The sequence below is a fragment of the Rissa tridactyla genome, chromosome 2 (assembly GCF_028500815.1).
Source record: "Rissa tridactyla isolate bRisTri1 chromosome 2, bRisTri1.patW.cur.20221130, whole genome shotgun sequence".
Classification (NCBI taxonomy): Eukaryota; Metazoa; Chordata; class Aves; order Charadriiformes; family Laridae; genus Rissa; species Rissa tridactyla.
Window position 1 is genome coordinate 106,148,146 of NC_071467.1, and position 19,502 is coordinate 106,167,647.

Consider the following 19,502-nt stretch of genomic DNA (forward strand, 5'->3'; position numbering starts at 1 on the left):
ATTTCTTTCTCCTATGAATAACTCTGGATGCCAGAGCCTGTTAAGAGGTGTCTCCTTGTTTTTATGCAACGACCAGTGTTTAAACAGCTTGTGTGAACTTGAGACACCCTGGAAGTGTTTTTGAGAACATTTGTCCCTGTAAGACCCATCCTTTTCCTGTTCCATCCAGGAAGAACAGTAGTGTCAGTCTCTCCTCACAAACAAGGGAGGTTTTAGGAAGGTGACAGGGTCCCTGAACGTTTTTCTCATTGAGAAAACCGCATCCTGCCGCAGTCTCATAGATGCGTTCTCTATTATTATTATTATTCACCCAGGATTTTGTTTCCTTTCAATAAAGTCAGTCTGGAGACAGTTCAGGAATGGTTACCTAGCTGCAGGCTGCACAAGACTAGCAGAAACAAACACCTAAAGAAATTAAACCCCCTGTAACTACATGGAACACCCTTATCAGATCAGTTGCATCACAGAAGGTAAAAACCGTCAATCCCAGTGCCAGACTTGAAAGGAAATTATATGCTCTAAGGAAACAGAATTATTCTTTGACTTCTTTAAGTTTCTCTGGACACATTTCACTACTTGATCTCCAGGTACAAGTTCATTTTACTTAGTAAGTTAACTGTCTCTGCAGCCTTTCTGGTATCTGGAATAACTTCACTTCCAATTTGCAGAAGTTCTGATGACTTCCTGAAGGTGAAGGTAAACACTCTATCACTTCAAGGTCTTTTATTCTACCCTTCACTCTCTAGGAATTATCTCCTCTGCCATGAGGAAAGAGCTAACTTCCTCACCAACCCCTTTGCAATCATAAAAGCCTTTTCCAATGAGTACAGCTCAACAACTCTAACCTCTCAAGCTTTTTGAGCAATTTAAGCACAAGTAATTCTACAGGTCACCAGCCAAGGTGGTTTTAACAGCAGTCCTGCTCCAGAAAAGAGCTGCATCTCCTTCTTACTATTTTTCCTTCAGTCTTGACATTGTTTGCCCTGAGAATAGTATGTGTTGCCTCTTGACGGCTTATAACATAGAATATATGAAGTCTAGACAATCAGGAGATTGTTTGAGGGCCACTTGCTTCATTATTCTACCCAAACCGTATCAGCTTTTCGAGACACTTCTTTTTTTAAAAAAAACCAATTAATAGAAATATTCACAGAATTGTGGGGAGATTGGAGTCAGTTGACCTGTGTGTCACCAAGGTATATAGGAAGTGGTGTACATTTTGCTTGAGAGTGAGTTGGTAGACTTTTGTCTCTAAAGCCTCCGTGGCTTGAATTGGTTTGCAAGACTTTGCAGTTCGTGTGAACAGACTGTCAGTACTCAGTTTAAAACAATAATGAAATGGAGTCGGGGATCATTGCTTCGTATTTAGTGGACTTCTGACTTACCTTGCGAATGTTGCGGAGTTTTTCATCTGCACTGCCACTGTATCACAGGAATTGGCCATTATATTTTCAGAACTGATGGAAACAAGATATGATGGAAATAATTCAAATATGACGGAAATAAGACAAATACTTACTTTTTTTTAAGCTCTGAAATGAACTAGTGTTTATCTATGTACTGATGTGAGATTTCAACTCCTTAGAGCTCTGAGGGAGGTGGGGAAAAATATGAATAACCAAGTATGTGACAAAGCATGAAACTCAACACATGTACACTTCTGGAATCATAACAATGTACAAGCCATCGTTTTGCAGTATTTTTTGCTATTTGAAATGTAATTTTGAAAGAAACAAGATGAACTTGAAGGTAGGAATTCAATGTGATTAGTAAACACAGAGAATCTTATGGTCTAGAGTTTATTTAAAAAATCATTAATAAAATGAACAAGGAGGAAACATTATTTAGTGAATGACATAGAATCGTTTAGGTTGGGAAAGACTCTTAAGATCATCAAATTCAACAGTTAACCTAACATTACCAAGTCCACCATTAAACCATATCCCTAAGTGCCACGTCTACATGTCTTTTAAATACCTGTAAGGATGGTGACTCAACCACTTCCACGGGCAGCCTGTTCCAATGCTTGACAACTCTTTCAGTGAATAAATTTTTCCTAATATCCAATATAAACTACTCAGATAGAAATAGGAAAGCAATCCAGTTTAGCGTACCAGAACTAGTTTGATCTTAAAATGTCAGTAGCATGGATATAGAGGAAAGTTCAAGAAGGGTAAGAAATTGAGCTTGAAAAGGTTTAAGAATTTGTAATTTATTCAGCTTATTTGGCCCCCGGAAAAGATTAAAAAGAAACTTTGAATGGAGAAGATGCTGATAGTGGAAGGTTTTTCAGTCTTGCACTTAAATCATAACAGTGACTGGAAGTTGAAATAAAGCAAGCTCACTCTTGAAAATGGCTCATGAATTTATAGGAAATTTTAAGACCTCTCCACAGCCTATACAGTGTCTTTGGTAATTATTTTTTTTTAAAATCCTTCCTCTTTCTCCAGCCAGTGCAGCCTTTGGACATGGATTGCCACGCTGAAGTTGAGTGTGCTAGTTGAGTGTAAAGTTGAGTTTATGCATGCTGAAGTATGCTGTCTTCCTATATTGTCACCTTATCCTGCCCTGCTCCACAGCCACAGGGTTGCCCTTGCATTGCAGATGGTACAAGCACAATTGGGATGCTTCATTGCGTGGTCATGATCACGTAATAGATTGTAACTAGTGTGGAGGGCAGGAAGAGCTGATTTTTTGTTTGCTAATGTGTAATGTTATTTTCCTGATCTTTTCCGCCTGAGCTAGCTGAGAAGGAAGAGGCAGTATTGCTGCATTGTTACTGGGAGAGTACTGCATAGCAGGGCTAGTTTGAGTACAGAGTGATAAGTGTAAGTTTAACATGACTTACTGCCAGAGTTTAAGAACGTGTTTCCAAAACGTTAGATAACGCGTTGTGGAGATGCAGCGAACTGTGTTCACATGATACTGAGTTAAGCTAGTATCCATTCTGCGAAAGGACAGATGCATGTTGCCCTAGAACGCAAGTATTGCATTTTTGGTATTTTAACAGTTTATCATGCTGTGCACTTCATAGTAGAAATGAGTCGTGCATTTCACATGCAGAAAGGAAGGAGTCTGGGTACCAATACTTAAATCTAGTAAGCTGTTTGTACATCTTTTATAGACAGCGATCAAGAGACATTTAGAATACTGGATATCTTGTTCTCGGTAATGAAAATGGACTTTGCACACTATTGCTCTCTGTGGGTGGAAAATTAAATATTTGAATAGGTGATTTAAGTATACAAGTATAAACTCTGACACCGGCACTGCTATTTACAAATGTAACTCTTTTACCCTCACTCCTTAATAAATATAATTTCCTATGGAATTAAATACCCTTTCTTTTCTTTTTCTAGAGGGAAATCCATTTGTCCAAGCAATACCTTAACTTCTGTGCTAGATAAAGAAATGCAGAGCAGGCCTCCACCACCTATTCCTCATTACAAACAAACAGATAAGTAAGGAATTTGTTTTTAAAAGAGTATTCTTCAATTTTGTGCTGAGTTACCAGAGGAGAATGGTCCTGAGCTTCAACTTTATACTCCCTGTTTCTTTGTTTTCCCAACACACGCACAGCTTTGGAGCTTGCAGCCTGCACAAAGATTTTCTTTCCACAGAAGAGAACCTGAAATTAAGTGCTAAAAAAATGTTGGATTTACTGTGTGATATTTGAGTGGTAAAATAACAAATATTGTGGACTTTTGTATTATTTTTTAATAAAGATTAGACAGTTAGGAAGAAATGGCTGTTTTGGAGTTTTTGGGATGTTTTTTACCTTTAACTTTTCTGTGTAAAAGAGTAATTACTGGCATAATATTATTTATTTGGATAGATTACACAGTTGTCTGTGTACTGTGTACTACCTGAATTATCATTTTTCTCAGATAGTGAAAACTAGTGAAGATGGGATATATAAGGCTTCTTGGTGAATAGTTTAATAGAATGGTCTTTGTATGACCAGCCAGCTTCAGGTACCTATAGTCCATCTCATAATTAGGAATGTTTATAATGGATATCTTATTCTTTGTTCAAGTTTACCTTTCATAATGTTTTTCCCCAAAGTTATTTCCAAATTAACATTTGAAATCGTGTTCTGTGAAGTACCATTTGCAGAAACGGACAACTTACTGCAGTATTATTATTATAGCTATTGGGTGTTTAAGGTGCTGCTAGAGTACAAAGTAGGCTGTCCTGAGAAAATTTAAATTGTTTCAGAACTAAGTATCTAGAGCATAACACATGTCTAAAATGACTGTAACTCAATGTGAATTTTAAAAAGGTTGTTACTCTTTATTTCCACTTCTGTGGGATTCCTGTCTTCAGTGACCCTAACGAAAGGGGCTTATATGGTAAAATTAAATTTTAAAAAAGGTTTTAGCCATTTATTTTTAATTACTAGAAGTGAAATTTCTTTAGAGGTGGTTAATTCTACAAAATCTTCCAGAAGATCTCATAGTGTCTTATGGAAAAAATCTTTATAGTGTTTGGATTTGATATTACCATTGGTATTAGTATTACCATTTGGTATTACTCCGGCTTTTAAAAGTGAGCAGATTTGGTCATCAACTCATTTCAACAGTATTTCTTTCGCTCTGTCTTTTAAAAAGGCATGTTGAACATTTAGTCTTCGGTACAGTATCGTTTTTGTAGTAAGTATCACCAGTAAGTGTTATTTTCTGGTAAAACATCAAAACAAATTTTATCAATTCAGCCACACATTGATGTACATTAGTTTAATAAAGTATATGTTTGTTTCCAAAAATCAGTTGACAAAGGCTTTCTGGAGCGTTAAGGTACTTCCATTAAAACATAACTTAGAAATGCATGCCATTTACCCATGCAGTGTGCATGTGCACGCTGAGACATTATGGGAGTTTATGATTTCCGTTTACTTTGTATCATTTTTTTCATGTGGGTGAGTAACATCTAATATTATTATAATTTCAGGAGTTGTGGAACCAGTGGTTTATCCAAACCATTAAAAGAAGAGCCGATAATTGACTACTTTGATGTCCAGGACTGAAGTGATTGATGTAGAATTATGATACAGAAGCTTAGAGGTGAAGATACTAAGTTATTGTGTGAGGTATTTTTTGGTTATCTGTCAAATGATCAATTGTTCAGCATATTAGTGATTTAACATCTAAAGTTAGATTGGTTGTGATACTTTTAAAAGTTAGGCATTTTTACAGTTTATGTAACTACATAATACCTAACAGTAGTATAGCTTTTTAAACCTGGGTTTGGTGCAATTTTTTATCTGATGTGCTGTCAGAATGATGTAGATTTGCATTGATGCCTTTAAAGTGAGAGAACTGGTAATCAAATATATTTTTGGGGGTAGTAAGAACAACGACAAAAATTTATTTTGACACGTCCCACACAACTTAAAACGGGCTAGAAATAATCTGTGTTAAAAGTACTGATGGGAATATTCTTAAAGTGTTTTCATATGTTATTAATTAATTTTTGTGTTAATGTGGTGAAATTAAGAATATATACACTAAATGCCCATTAAGAGCACAGACTTCCTTTGTTATCTGAAGAACCAGGGTTTGGGGAAGATGGAGAATTAAGACTTATTTTGCTTTATCTCAAGTTTGATGTGTAAAACAAAAACAAACAAACAAAACAAAAAAAATCCAAAACCAAGCAAAACAAAAAAAAAATCCACCCCTAAAAAAACAGCCCAGGAAAATAATTAATACTTTGTTATTCAAGACCTTGAACAAAATCAGACTTTGTTTATTATTTTGGTGTTCTGTTTGGTTTAATTTATATTTAGATATGTTAGTTTGATGGTCTTCTGATTTGGGGGTTTTTTTTGCATGGTTTTATTGGGAGTTTATAATCTTTTTCTGTACTGTGCAAGCTTAAGGTGAATGTGTGGAGTTTGGTTTAAGTGTGTTATGAATTTGGAACAATATTTGTAAAATTTATAAGACAATCTGTCTAAAATGTTTGGCACTGGAAGATCTCTGTTGTATGGGAAATGCTTTTTGTTTGTACAAAATGGGATGATGGTTTCAACAGTGAAAGATACCAAAGTTGGTCTCATAGATGGTGAGTTGTTTTCGGGTGATGAGTTAAGGTAGGTGAGTAGCTCTCTGCGAGAGGAGATTGTAGGTCTGATTCAAAGAAGTGGCACAGCTCTGAATTTGAGTAATAACTGTTCACTTGAAGAGAAGGTTTTTTACATTAATAACTTCATTAACTTTGATGCCGATGCACTCCGTTTCTTGTTCATTGTGGCTGGCTACATGTAGCACTAGAGGTGAGTGCCCTGTACAGCTTCGGAGGCTGCTGCTAAAAGGGGTTTAGCATACTGAAGAAAGAGATCTAGCAGAAGACTTGTTATCTGTTGCTGATTTAATTTTCAGCCAGCTCACTATGGTGTAGTGTAAGATTTGTTGACAAGGAAATGGAAGAAGGCAGTTATCCATGCTTAGATTCACTTACAGTTAGCACATGACCCTGAGCCTTAACTGTGAAGCCGTCTGTGGCTACATTTCATCTTCAACACCTTGTGAAACGTGAAGGAATGAGGAGCAAACCTTGCAGACCATATTTATTCCCCAAAATGTTTTGAAAATTAAAATGCATGCTGTTATTGCCTATTTTTGTAGGAGCTTATTATTTCACTTTAAAAAAAATATGCGCTCTTACATGTTTCTAAGCATTTGAAATGCATATGTTTCAGATAAAACAGTTACCAGAAGGACTTTCAATCCTCAAGTGTTTAGGCGTTTAGTTTGCATGTAGTCATTTAAATTGGTTTCACCTTTTTTGCTTAATATTTTGTGAATGGAAATGAAAAATAAATTAACATATCTTATATTGCCCTTAATTTCTTAAGCAAATTAATGTTTGATTCTACAAGGTGTACCGCTTTGCTGAGTTCAGCTGATGAAATAAGTTGCTCAGCATCTTTCCAGGAATGTATTTCTTCAGTCCCTTTGTTGTGAGGAGTGAATCTATTCCAGTGCTTGCAGACAAGTGCCAGCTCAATGTGGCCAGACAAAGGCTAATTCTGGTTTTGAAACTAAACCATGTTAATATAGTACTGTTTTCAAGCTAGTTAGGGAGATTGCACATAATTATACTGCAAAGGTAGCTTCTGGACAAGAGCTGGCACACACGTCCAGTGAGCTGAGAGTTTATAGTTAGGTGGACGTACACTGGAGTACACGCGGTTGGTATACCATAGGTAGACCTAACATTACAGAAAACCAAAGTGATTTAGTTGATAATAAATAGAATAAAGCTGAAACCTATTAACACAGTTGCACATGAATATAGCTAAAACTTCACGTTTGCACCTCTGATTTGAAATTTAAAACTTAAAAGGCTTTAATGACATAATATTTAGCTCTGCGCTTCGAAATTTTTGTCAGATTATGGCTTTAACATAAAAATGTGAACCTTGGTGGTGAGATGCACTTCAGCTGTCAAGTGCTTTGCCACTGCTTTTAGTAAGAAAAGCCAGGTAGTCTTCAGCTTCTCTAGATGAGACGAATAATTATTACCGAATCTGTTCATACTGAGAAGTCATAATTGTCATCACTAAACCTCTTAACTACATGAATGTTAAAACGTTTTTATAGATCTGTATGTTACACATCTCTAAATCGTGGCTCTCGGAACATATCTGTAGTTATGAAGCAAGTCACGTGTACAGAAGCATTTATTTTGAAATGCATTTTAATAACTTGGTTAAAAACATGACACCATACATTTACCCTGGAAAGTAATACCAAAAAGAAAGTATTGATGTCTTTCTTACCAGAACATAGTTACATAGCCTTAAGAAGGAACTCAGCAAAGTTTAACAGTGGTGCTCTCCTCTCTGTTCTGGTTTGCTTTTGCTGCAATGTATCTGTGACTTTCATATGGAATAGTACTAAAGCAGTAGTTTTGATATCTGTGATAACTCATCATCATATTGCATGTGTGCCTCATGGAAATATTTTTCAAATAGCTATTTTGTAAATCTGAGCTGGCCTTTACAGCTTTTATCTAATAGAAAAATGAGTGGATAAAAGAAATCTTTGCATCAATGAAGTCAGTGGCAAAAATTGCATTGATATCAGTGGAACCAAGACTTAAGCTTTGGTATGCTAGTCATTTTCCACAGTCCTAAGAATAATATTGTTTCTTGTAAATTTATTTGAAAAAAGTACTCTGCAATAAACATATTTTGAAATAAATGGTGTCAGTTGGAATTCATGCAACTTCATGAGATGCTTTTAAAACTGTGTATAAAATAGGCAGATACTTTGGCATTTTGTCTGTGCTATTACCTATCTATATTGTTTAACATGTTTAAAGCGCTCTGAATCTTCAGTGCTTGGGTTTAACCTAAAGTTGTGCAAGATGCATAAGTAGACTTCAAAACCACTGTTTCTATGGCAGTTTTGTACCATATCTGCTGCATAATGAAATGAGCAAAGTAAAACTGTTCCAAAACATTTATTCTTAAGTTATTTGTTGAAAGGCTTATATTTCACTTGATTTTTTCAAGTTAATGGTATAAAATTACTTTCTTTATGAATCTGAAATAAATCTAAGTCCAGTGCTTTAGAATTGTTTGCCAGCTTTGTTTTGGTATTCCAAAGTTGGAAGACTGGGTTATCACAGAGAAACAATGAAGATTTAAATGGAAGTTTCGAGAGTACTTTTCCTAAAATTTTGAAGTATGAGGTGTGATTCCTGGATTTGAAGTGATTTTAAATGAATGCTGTAAGGAGAGCGAAGCAAGTAAAGAGGGACTCCCCAGGGAATGGAAAGTAAGGATTATCTGCTGCCTCTTGGGATTCAGAAGTACAGGAGAGGTGATTATGTGACTAGAAATGTACATGTTGGTTATCTGAAAAACTATATACTGTGTCAGCATAAATGCTACTTGGTAATAAAATGTATGATTTTAACTCATTGTCCCTTCATTGTAATGGTGACTATAAAGAACAGTGGTATGGGGGAAGGAAGTGAGGGCTAATGTCACTTAAAAGTCCCTGTAGGCATTAGATTTAACAAATACAGGATGACCAATTTTGGGTGTGTGTGAAAACTTTGCCAGCACAGTTCAGTAGATGGCAGGGAGACTCAGAAAGCAAAGACTCTGAAAATCAGAAATCTGAAATTATTTGACTGCTTACTCCTCAGATTTTATAATACCGAGTAATGCATCTCCAACAGCAAAAGTCACAGAAATAAAGAATAGCAGCAAAAAATTACAGTGGCCTGACCTGATATTTCAGATGGAGTGCAAGAAGTCTCAAAGAAATTCAAGCAATTATCTGAGATTGAAGAGTTCTTGAAAGATAGCTGAAAAACCTTTTGTCTTACTGCCTCAACTGCCAGTAAGCTTGGACTTTCTTTTCAGGATATTTTGGAGGTTGAGGATGGCATGTTGCAGGTATGTAAGCATTGCAAAACAGATCTTAATTGGAAATCTCTGCCTGAAGAAAATACTTGCACTTCAGTTCAGGACTGTCATTGACTAGAAGGTGACCAAACATGTCATCATCGGTGTGCGGAAATGGCAGCAAAAGAGACAAATCAGTTTTGCTTTTTGTTCACTTATCTTGTCCATGTTTGGAAATAGTCATTCAAGTTATGACATCGTTGCAACAGTCCCCTACTAAATAAAGGCTTAGATAAATACTAGTGTTCAAAATAATGTTGTTTTTTTAGTATTTTAGACTTTGTAGATCCGGAATTCCCAGCAGAAGCCTTGCTACGTAACAAATGCTGTTCTTATCCTACTAAGATGCTGAACTTGTAAGATGTTTGATGTGCAAATTTTTATGTCTATACACTTCTTATTTAACCATGAACCAGAATGTCAGAGACATTAGAAAGGCTATCTTCAGAGAGGCTGTATTTTGAATGCTCCTGAGCTCTAGACCAGGTTTCTTAGTCTTTGTTATCTCAGGATTTTTGGACAAAGTAGTGCAACTTCTTGAGCAGAGGGAAGGAGACCACGTTGCTGCTGTCCTGGGAGAAGCCACGTCCCAGAAGGGTCCTGGAAGTTGTTTGGTGTGAACAGGACCCTGTTGCAGGTAGCAACATGTGGATCCTTTCAGCTTCCAGGCAAAAGATAAGTGAGTGTGCCTTCATGTTCAGTGGGTGAAATCTGCTGCCGAATGTGCTTTGCTGTGGTATGGGTGAGATGCCCTTCTACAGTCTAGACTTACGTCTTGTTCTGCCACCCCATGAACTATTGTTTCTGGCACTATTAATATTTTTTTTTTAAAGTCAGGTTATTCAATTTTACACTTCTGTGGAAAACATAGGTCTCACAACAGAAAATGGATTTTGCCATTGAAACAGTCTTTTTCAGAGCACAGACCGAGACATAGCACCTTTCTCGTGTTTCAGGCAATCCCTCTGTAAATTGGTTTAGGCTCCATTGTATGACCTACTGTTGCCTGCTCTGGAGCTCTTTTCAGTGAGAGAAAGGAGGGGCAAAATATGTCTGTTGTGGGGAGATCTGCTTTATTGCCCCTTGCAACTTTATTTTCCGTGAAATCATGTCCAGCAACTGCCACCTAGTAAACGATTCAGCTTTCTACTGGATCTAATGTGTGCGTAGTCCAATGTTCAGTCATCTTGCTACATCCACATTTATTCCTTTAAAGGACAGGAAATTTATTCTAGTCAGAGGACTGGAAGGCTTCATTTGTGTAAGGAGCTGTAACTAAATTAAAAATCATGATCACTGTAAAGAAAACCTTACCTTAATAGAACACTTTGTATATAGTAGGTAGGAACAAAAGGACTGTCTCTGAAAATTGTGTATGTACAGCAAGCTTACATGTCATACTACGGAGCATTTTTTATGAATCTACGTTCTAGGAAGTAAAAGGCTGTGGTGAAAACTGAGCAGTGCGATGTGTTGGATAGTTGCCTAACAAACAATACAGTCGGGAAGGTACATTCTGTCCATTCAAGGCACCTGGAGAGCTTATCTTTTTTTAACAAGCAATTTAAGGAATTTCTGCATTTACTGCTTACCCAGTAAGTTTGATACATCTTGACAGATATTAATAAATGCTGTTTCAGGAAGTATTAATTAAAATCTTCAGTCGGTGCAGTAACTCCTAGGGGACGTACTGATTTGGGTTGGTGTTTAAATTCAGTATGTTGGCATCAAATAAATAAGTGCCAAAGTTTCTAATTAAGTATGTGTCTGTGTGATTGCTTAGGAAGGACAGTTCAGCAGCTTCAATCAAGGGCTTATGTAATTCTAATTATATTCTATTGAAGTAGGCAGTGATTAAACAGGTATTGGATTGATGCCACTGAAATATCAATGAAATAACTCATTAATGAATTTTTAGTTAAGGTGTATTTCTGGTAACGTTATTAGGCATTTAAGGAGTGCTGCATCTTACCTGTTAGCTGACATCTCAGGACTTACCAAGTAATGTAAGTAATGTATTTAGTAAGGAGTAGCTGATAAACCCCCTTTGAAATCAGTGAAATTTTTACTCCGTTGTTCTCCCATTTTTTCCAGTCCTTGATTGAGAAATTATTTTAGCCTCCAGCCTAAATGTACACAAAGCCATGCACTTGGAACGGAATAACCCCATGCAACTGTACAGGCCCAGAACCCATCGTCTAGACAGCAGCTTTGTGTGCAGAGACCCTGGGGGCAAGGCGTTCTGGTGAACAGCAAGTGGAACGTGAGTTAGCAGTACGCCCTTGTGGCAAAGGCAGCCAGCCACGTATTGTGGTGACCAATTCATGGTCAACTTAAGCTACGCTCTTAACTGGGTTTTGTCCTGGAACTTTAACGGTTCTTTTTCTATGTACAATGTTAGCTATATTTATAGAGAGCAGTTAATCAGATTCGCTCCATGTCTTTGCTGGGCAAAGACGTCTTGGCTGTCGTGACCTCCCTGAGTTTCCTTTGAACAAGCTGTTGATTCTCATTGTCATCTTAGTCTTATTTATCTTTCTGAATGTTGCATACAGTCTCCAGAAGTCATGAGCAATTCTATTAATTTGTTAACATCTGTGCTGTATTTTGTCTGTTTCAAAAAGACCAGGATTGGTTAATTGATAAGAGATGTAATTCTGCAGTCACATTGAAGTGGTCAGTGCTTATGGCTCCTGACGGTTGTTTTGTTCCAAGTTTGATAGTTGTTAATCTTTTATTGTTGTTTTTTTATTCTGAAACAGCTTTTTTATTTTTCTAATGTCTACCATTCAGTAGTTTTTACACACTTACAGGTAGAATATATTCTGCTAGAACAGAATGGATTGAATCAAAGGAAATATAATTGTCATGGTTTCTTGGGAGCCCATAAACCGTACGTGCAATTTTGTAACTCACTTATGATAAGGCTGTAATCCTCCAGTTACTACAGTGTTTGCAGCTTCAAAGACGGTTATAGTTAAATTCAAATATTAATTTTGGGTATAATAATGTTAAGAGTGGCAGATTTTTAACAGGGGATTTATTTTAAGTGAATGAAAAAAATCTTTATTTCAGTGCTTCGTAACAAGTTTCTTTTACATGAAAGAATGTCTAAAATTAAACTAATTGGCTTTTCTTGCCACCCGTGAAGAGAGAGCTCTTGTTATTCCGAGATTAATAAAGCAGTCTTTGAGTATTACCTGATATTTAATTCCTTAATGATGAGAATACTTTTAATGGCCAAACAGCTTCTATCATCAAAAACTTACTAAAGCAGTCAGTTGATTCTGTGGAATGGGCATCTTACCAACTATATCAAGAAATTACAGAAAAGGTTTGTTTTCAGAAGCAAAAGGATTTGCAAAAAATACCTGAAAGAATCAGCTGAGTAGTCGCGGATGTGTTACTCTTCAAGTGAATATAAACTAAAACTGGTCACCCTGTAAAACGTTTTTTCAAAACATTATCCAGCTCTACAAAATGAAAATATTAATGTGAAATAAATTAGTATCAATAAAAACTACTTTAGAATTATGCACATTCAGAGCTAATACTTACCCTTTTTCCCACCAGGATCACAGCTGAAGAGTGCAATTTTGGATTTACTCCAGAGCTTGCTGGCTCGAATCAGTTACTGATCCCTGTTTTGGTTGTTCAGTTCAAATTCAGTCATCCAGCCAAGTCAGCAATGATCTTTCCCCTGTCTAGGTACTAAACCCCAGATTGTTACTAGATGGGAGGTTTGGCTGTTCTAGGTGCAGAGTGGGAATGTGGCCCCATATGAATCCATGGCAGGAGGAGTTTTAGGAAAAGCAGATTGAGTAGGAGAGAGAAAAAGGCATGGACTCAGGTAATGACCGGGGATTTTCATTGCAGAGTTCCTGGTATATTGCATTATAGCTGGCAGCCTTTTGTCATAAGGGTGCCAAACAGATGGAGAACGCTGGAAGGGTACAGGGAGGATATCTTTATGCTTGAAGATATGAAGGTAGCAAGGAAGGTAGCATACATCTAGCACTGTAGATGAATGACACTGGGAACGGCTGCAGCCATATACCTTGTGCTGTTGAGCTTGGCTTCCCAAGGACAGGCACAGTAGTTGCTCAACAGCTCGTGCAGTCTTCAAAGCAGATGAGCCCAATGCTAGAACGCATAAAAGCAAAAGACTGCTCATGTCACACATTGTCCTAATGACTTTTTATTTGTATTTGTTGTGCAGCATAGTAGAATTGTGGCTGAACTCCTGACATTTACAGGCAGTAAAATGCTAGCAGAAAAGAAGACAGCTGTATTGTTTGAATACACAGGGAGCCTCAGGACAAATTCCTCACTCTTGGTACTGGAATGAGAGAAGAGGGACGGCTTCACTCAACTAGCAATCCTGCAAAAAGCTTTAGTTTTGTTGCCAAGGGTAGTAACGCTAGGTAGAGTAACTGCTACTACAGTGGTCTGAGCCTTCCCAGGGCTTAAAAAGCCAGACTGTCACAGGAGAACCTTAGGTTGTACAGAAGTCCTTATGAGACGCTAGCGGGCAGTCTGAGCCCGAAGGGCTGCTTGTAAAAGACCACGCGAGCCGGGGCCATGAACTGAATTTCAAGGTAAGTTTCACTCGGAGAATGTGGGTTGTGGGGAAGCACCCTTTACCCACAGCCGTGGTGGAGCTTACAACAACTTGCAAGACTGCTAATAGTTGGGTTGGAAGCTTGTGTTTTCTTATCCTTAGGTTGATGTTGCAAATGAAAAGCAGAAGACTAAGAATGAAATAAAGACTGTACTGTTGGACCATGATTACTGTGGAAGCAGCAAGACTCAGGCTTTGGGATGAAGTCTACAGACACATGTCAGAGACCACAGCTGTGGCTGAAAGACCAAGGGTACAAAAAAAAAACAGTGAGGGGTTTGCAGAGCTGAAGACCATGGTTGTTATTGGGTATAGAGGAGTAGCAGGCAAGGTAGAGGGTATAAAAATGCTGGTGTTGCAGATAGTTCTTGGCTCAGCAAAACAGAAAACACTGTTACAACAAAGACTGATCGTTAGTAAAGCTAAACAATTTATGCATTATTATGAGCATCTTACTAGAGCGTGTTTATGCCTACCACAAGTCCTGCAAGTGCAAACTGCTTTTTGAGTTTGCTGGGCAGTGGACATGTGTCCTGCTAGAACAGAAGAGGATCCCCAGGAAGGGACATCCTTGATACTGCACTCACCCTATAGAACGAGGGGCTGTACCTATTGTGAACAAGTTCACAATGAGGATGTCTACCAGGAGGAGCTACTGGCAGCACACCCAGGTTCTGAGGGGGGACATTTGAAAGTGCAGTGTTACCTCTACACCCAAATGTAGCAGAGGAGGTAGAGCGAGAGGCATGGAGGATGTGCAGCAATGGTTAATGGCACGTCCAGGGGTTTGGAGCTAGGCTATATGTAGAAGAATACAGATTTGTTAATTTAGGCTAGCCATCGCTACAAGAACTGTATGAAATGTTTGTTTTAACTGCTCATGCCAGCTGTGAATCTGGTGATTATGATCAGCTTCATCTTGAAGCTGTGAGCATGCACAATTCTTTATATTCTCCCACTACTGGTTTAAGCAATATGAAAGCAGAGATAATTTTCAAGTGCATCAGTACTCTCCTAGAGAGTAAATGAGAGCCGTGGTTTTGATCAGACTTTCTTCTTGGCTATCATTACTATAAAAGCAGTTGGGAGGATAGGACACAGAACCCTAAAGTCTATTCTAAAATCATAGAAAAAAGTGGTACTATTTAATTGATGTTAATAATGGTGACAATAACCTCTGTTTTGCTGGGGGTCTCAGAGGGCTTGAAGCAGTGAGGGATCCGACAGCTGCCCAATTGTTAATTGACGCAAAAGAGCTGCCTCACAAACTGGGGTGGTCTGTGCAGCAGGAGGTCATGCTGAGATCACCTTGTCTGAAGGTCTGGTGGATGTTATATACGCATCATCTTCCTACCTGAGGGGAAAAAAGTTTGGGGGTATTTTTAAGCCAAGTAATCACCATAGATACTCCGATACCTCCTTCCTCCTTTCGCATGATAGTTTGTCCCAGTGTTAAGGATGTCAGAAAGTTATTTAGGGCAAGAGACTTGGGTGCTGTATTTGTCACAGGTGGTATAATCACTTCCGTAACTGTAAATATTGTCATCTCTGCTTGTCACACGACTGTGCAGTTAACATGGATGCAATAGTAAGGTGCCCCAGCTGCAGACTGGTGTGCAGGTCTGGGAATGTTTGCAGAAGCACAGGTTTGTTAAAAACCAAACTGTTTATTTGGCTATGATTTTTTTGTGAGAAATGGAAAGCCTGCATGGAAAGTGTCACGGATGTGAAGGCTGGAAGAGTGGAATGTGCTGTGGATAGATTTATAATCTAAACAAGCTCCAGTGCTTCATGCCCATGTTCAGAAATCTAGAGGCAGGGAAGGGCTATGTTTTTGATGATGTAAAGTGTATGCAGAAAACAAGGGTATATGTCCCAAATGACATTTTTGCCATGGAGTTACTAGCAGAACCACAGTAGGATGCTACCCACTCCCCCACCCCCAGCTTCTTGTCTGCTAAGAAGCTTGCAGACTTCTTAGCCTGCACCAAATTGCCCACGCTTATGGTCCCCACAATCATTCTCACAAAGTTGGCATTTTTGTTCTGGTTTTCCATTTTAGTATGCAATGGGTATCAAGATTGGAGGCAGCCTGGGCTGCAGTGACCACGCACTGGTGGAGTTCATGGTCCTGAGGGAAACGTGACAGACAAGGAGCCTAGTCGGGACCCTGAGTTTTAGGAAAGCAAACCTCCAGCTCTTCAAGGAGTTAGTCAATTGGACCCCCTGGGAGATGGTGCTCAGGGACAAGGGGCAGAACAGAGCTGGCAGATCTTCAAGGACGCACAAGAGCTCTCAGTCCTCAGGTGTAAGAAATCAAGTAAGAAAGGGAGGAGACGGGTATGGCTGAGCTGGGACCTGCTGGTCAGACTAAATGGCAAGAAGGAACTGCACAGGCAGTTCAAGCAGCATCAGGTGTCCTGGGAGGAGTATAGGGATGCTGCCCGGTTATGTAGGGATGAGGTCAGGAAAGCCAAGGCGTGGCTGGAGCTGAACTTGGCAAGGGATGCTAAGAATAACAAGAAGGGCTTCTACAGGTATGTCAACCAGAAGAGGAAGGTCAAAGAAAGTGTACCCCCTCCACGATGAGCAAGAATGGCAAACTGCTAACAACAGACAAGGAGAAGGCTGAGGTTCTCAACAACTTTTTTGCCTCGATCTTCACTGCCAGCCTCTCTCCTCACACCTCCCGGTTTGAAGGACCGCAAGACAGGGTCCTGGGGGACAAAGTCCCTCCCACTGTAAGTGAAGACGAGGTTCGTGACCACCTGAGGAATGTGAAGATACACAAGTCTGTGGGACCCGACGAGATGCGCCCCAGAGTCCTGAGGGAATTGGCTGATGTAGTTGCCAAGCCACTCTCCATGATATTTGAAAGGTCATGGCAGTCAGGTGAAGTCCCTGGTGACTGGAAAAAGGGAAACATCGCACCCATTTTTAAAAAGGGTAGAAAGGAGGACCCTGGGAACTACTGCCCTGTCAGCCTCACCTCTGTGCCTGGGAAGATCATGGAACAGATCCTCCTAGAAGCTATGCTAAGGCACATGGAGGATAGGGAGGTATTTTGAGACAGCCAGCATGGCTTCACCAGGGGCAAGTCCTGCCTGACCAACCTAGTGGCTTTCTACAATGGAGTGACTGCATCAGTGGACAAGGGGAGAGCTACGGATGTCACCTATCTGGACTTCTGCAAGGCCTTTGACACGGTCCCCCACAACATCCTTCTCTCTAAGTTGGAGAGATACGCATTTGATGGGTGGACTGTTCGGTGGATAAGGAACTGGCTGAATGGTTGCATCCAGAGGGTGGTGGTCAATGGCTCAATGTCCAGATGGAGAAGGGTGACAAGTGGTGTCCCTCAGGGACCCGTACTGGGACCAGTGCTGTTCAATATGTTCATCAATGATTTAGACAGCAGGATCAGGTGCGCCTTCAGCAAGTTTGCCGATGACACCAAGCTGAATGGTGCGGTCGACATGCCAGAGTGACGGGATGTCATCCAGAAGGACCTGGACAAGCTAGAAAGGTGGGCCCGAACAAACCTCATGAAGGTCAACAAGGCCAAGTGCAAGGTCCTGCACTTTGGTCAGGACAATCCTCATTATCAGTACAGGCTGGGGGTTGATGTGGTAGAGCAGGCCTGTGGAAAAGGACGTGGGGGTACTGGTGGATGAAAAGCTGGACATGAGCCAACAATGTCCACTTGCAGCCCAGAAGGCCAGTCGCATCCTGGGCTGTATCAAAAGAACTGTGGCCAGCAGATTGGGAGAGGTGATTCTGCCCCTCTACTCTGCTCTCCTGAGACCCCACCTGGAGTACTGCATCCAGCTCTGTAGCCCTCAGCACAAGGAGGACATGGACCTGTTGAAGCAGGTCCAGAGGAGGGCCATGAAGATGATCAGAGGGCTGTAGCACCTCTCCTATGAGGACAGGCTGAGAGAGTTGGGGTTGTTCAGCCTGGAGAAGAGAAGGCTCCGGGGAGACCTTATAGTGGCCTTCCAGTACCTGAAGGGGGCCTACAAGAAAGCTGGGGAGGGACTGTTTGCAAGGGCATGTAGTGATAGGACAAGGGGCAATGGTTTTAAACTAGAGCAGGATAGGTTTAGATGAGACATTAGGTGGAAGTTCTTTACAATGAGGGTGGTGAGACACTGGAACAGGTTGCCCAGAGAGATGTCGGAGGCCCCATCCCTGGAGACATTCAAGGCCAGGCTTGATGAGGCTCTGAGCAACCTGATCTAGTTGATGTCCCTGCTTGCTGCAGGGGGGTTGGACTAGATAACTTTTAAGAGTCCCTTCCAACCCAACACATTCTATGATTCTGTGATCTCACAGCACAGTGCAAAGCCCAAATGCTGCTCCAGGAACCACCATGGTCATCCTGGCAACTTGGCTCACGGTGCATGGGTCTCTTGGTCAGACTCACAGGATTAGCCTAATTACAGGATTAGGCAGGGCTTGCTTAGGGATTTCTTGGTGGCCTTCTAAGACTGGGGCATAGCCCTCCTGCATGTTCTAATTTGTTGGTGTTCCCCTCTGCTTTTAAGGTTGGGGGGACCACCCTCTTACATTGCTGTTATTACTGCTAATATTAAATCTACTGAACAGCGTAAAATGTGTGGACAGTCTTAAAATCTGTGGACAGTCTTGCAGTGGTCTTGCAACAGCGTCGCATAGCAATCAGTAAGGAAGAACGGGAAACGTGTAAACAGTTCAGTGGTTCAGGAAGGAAGAGGATGGCAGTGTACTAAATTGCTCCAGCAGCTAGAATGAGGTCAGACAGACACGAGCCAGACACGGATAAAGCCCAGCCAGAGGAGACAAAACAAAGCAAAACAAGATGGACAAAGATATGATTTTTCAGTTGCAACCAAGAATACATTTGGTGAAGCTGGCATGTTCCAATTAAATTAGCCTGGTATCACTTGGTAAAGGAGTGGGGGGTCGGCTGTGGGAAAGTTAAATAGAAACAGCAAAAATGGTGTGGGGCTGGCCTGGCAGACTACACACAAAGAGAGAGGGGTATGTCTGTGTTGAGTTGTTATGAAATACTGGCATGCAGTGTACTGATCTAGAAAGATTCGTATAGAGAATATGCCAGCGAAAAGAGGAAGCGGCAGGTCACACAAGTGGATGTGGGCAGTGAACCCCTCTGGTTGCAGCCATACTCTATGGACCACCTCTACTGTTTGGTTTTGATCAAAATTCATCCCTGTGAAGGAGTCATATAAATACACAAGGTCCAGAGTGTGAGCTGTGACTAAGGGTCAAATGACACTGAGGAGAACTGAAAAAGAGCTTTTAGCCTTGGGAAAAAGTGGTGGAATCTACACATTTCAGGAATACCAGAGGAAGCGCAGAGGCGTTACCCTGCACCGAACTCCAGAGAGACCACGTGATAGTCACAGCTGCAACTCTTCTCCCTGCCCTCATTTAAATCAAGGCTGCATCTAT

At 40.1% G+C, this 19,502-nt stretch overlaps 1 protein-coding gene across 5 annotated transcripts in view; it reads left to right on the plus strand.

The window, feature by feature from the left end:
* The window catches only part of NFX1 (nuclear transcription factor, X-box binding 1), an 88,069-nt gene extending 70,044 nt beyond the window's left edge, over nt 1-18,025 (plus strand). The window contains exons 23-25 of one of the 5 annotated variants that reach the window (XR_008465067.1): nt 3,360-3,461; nt 4,951-13,135; nt 13,647-18,023. Coding sequence is in view for 1 of the 5 variants with exons in the window: in XM_054192951.1 (XP_054048926.1) it covers nt 3,360-3,461; nt 4,951-5,026 (178 nt within the window). In the remaining 4 variants the exon portion in view is untranslated. Of the gene's footprint in view, nt 1-3,359; nt 3,462-4,950 lie in introns of those variants that run through there. The other 4 variants (XR_008465069.1, XM_054192951.1, XR_008465068.1 and 1 more) reach the window with 4 other exon arrangements.
* The last annotated feature ends 1,477 nt before the right edge of the window (nt 18,026-19,502 follow it).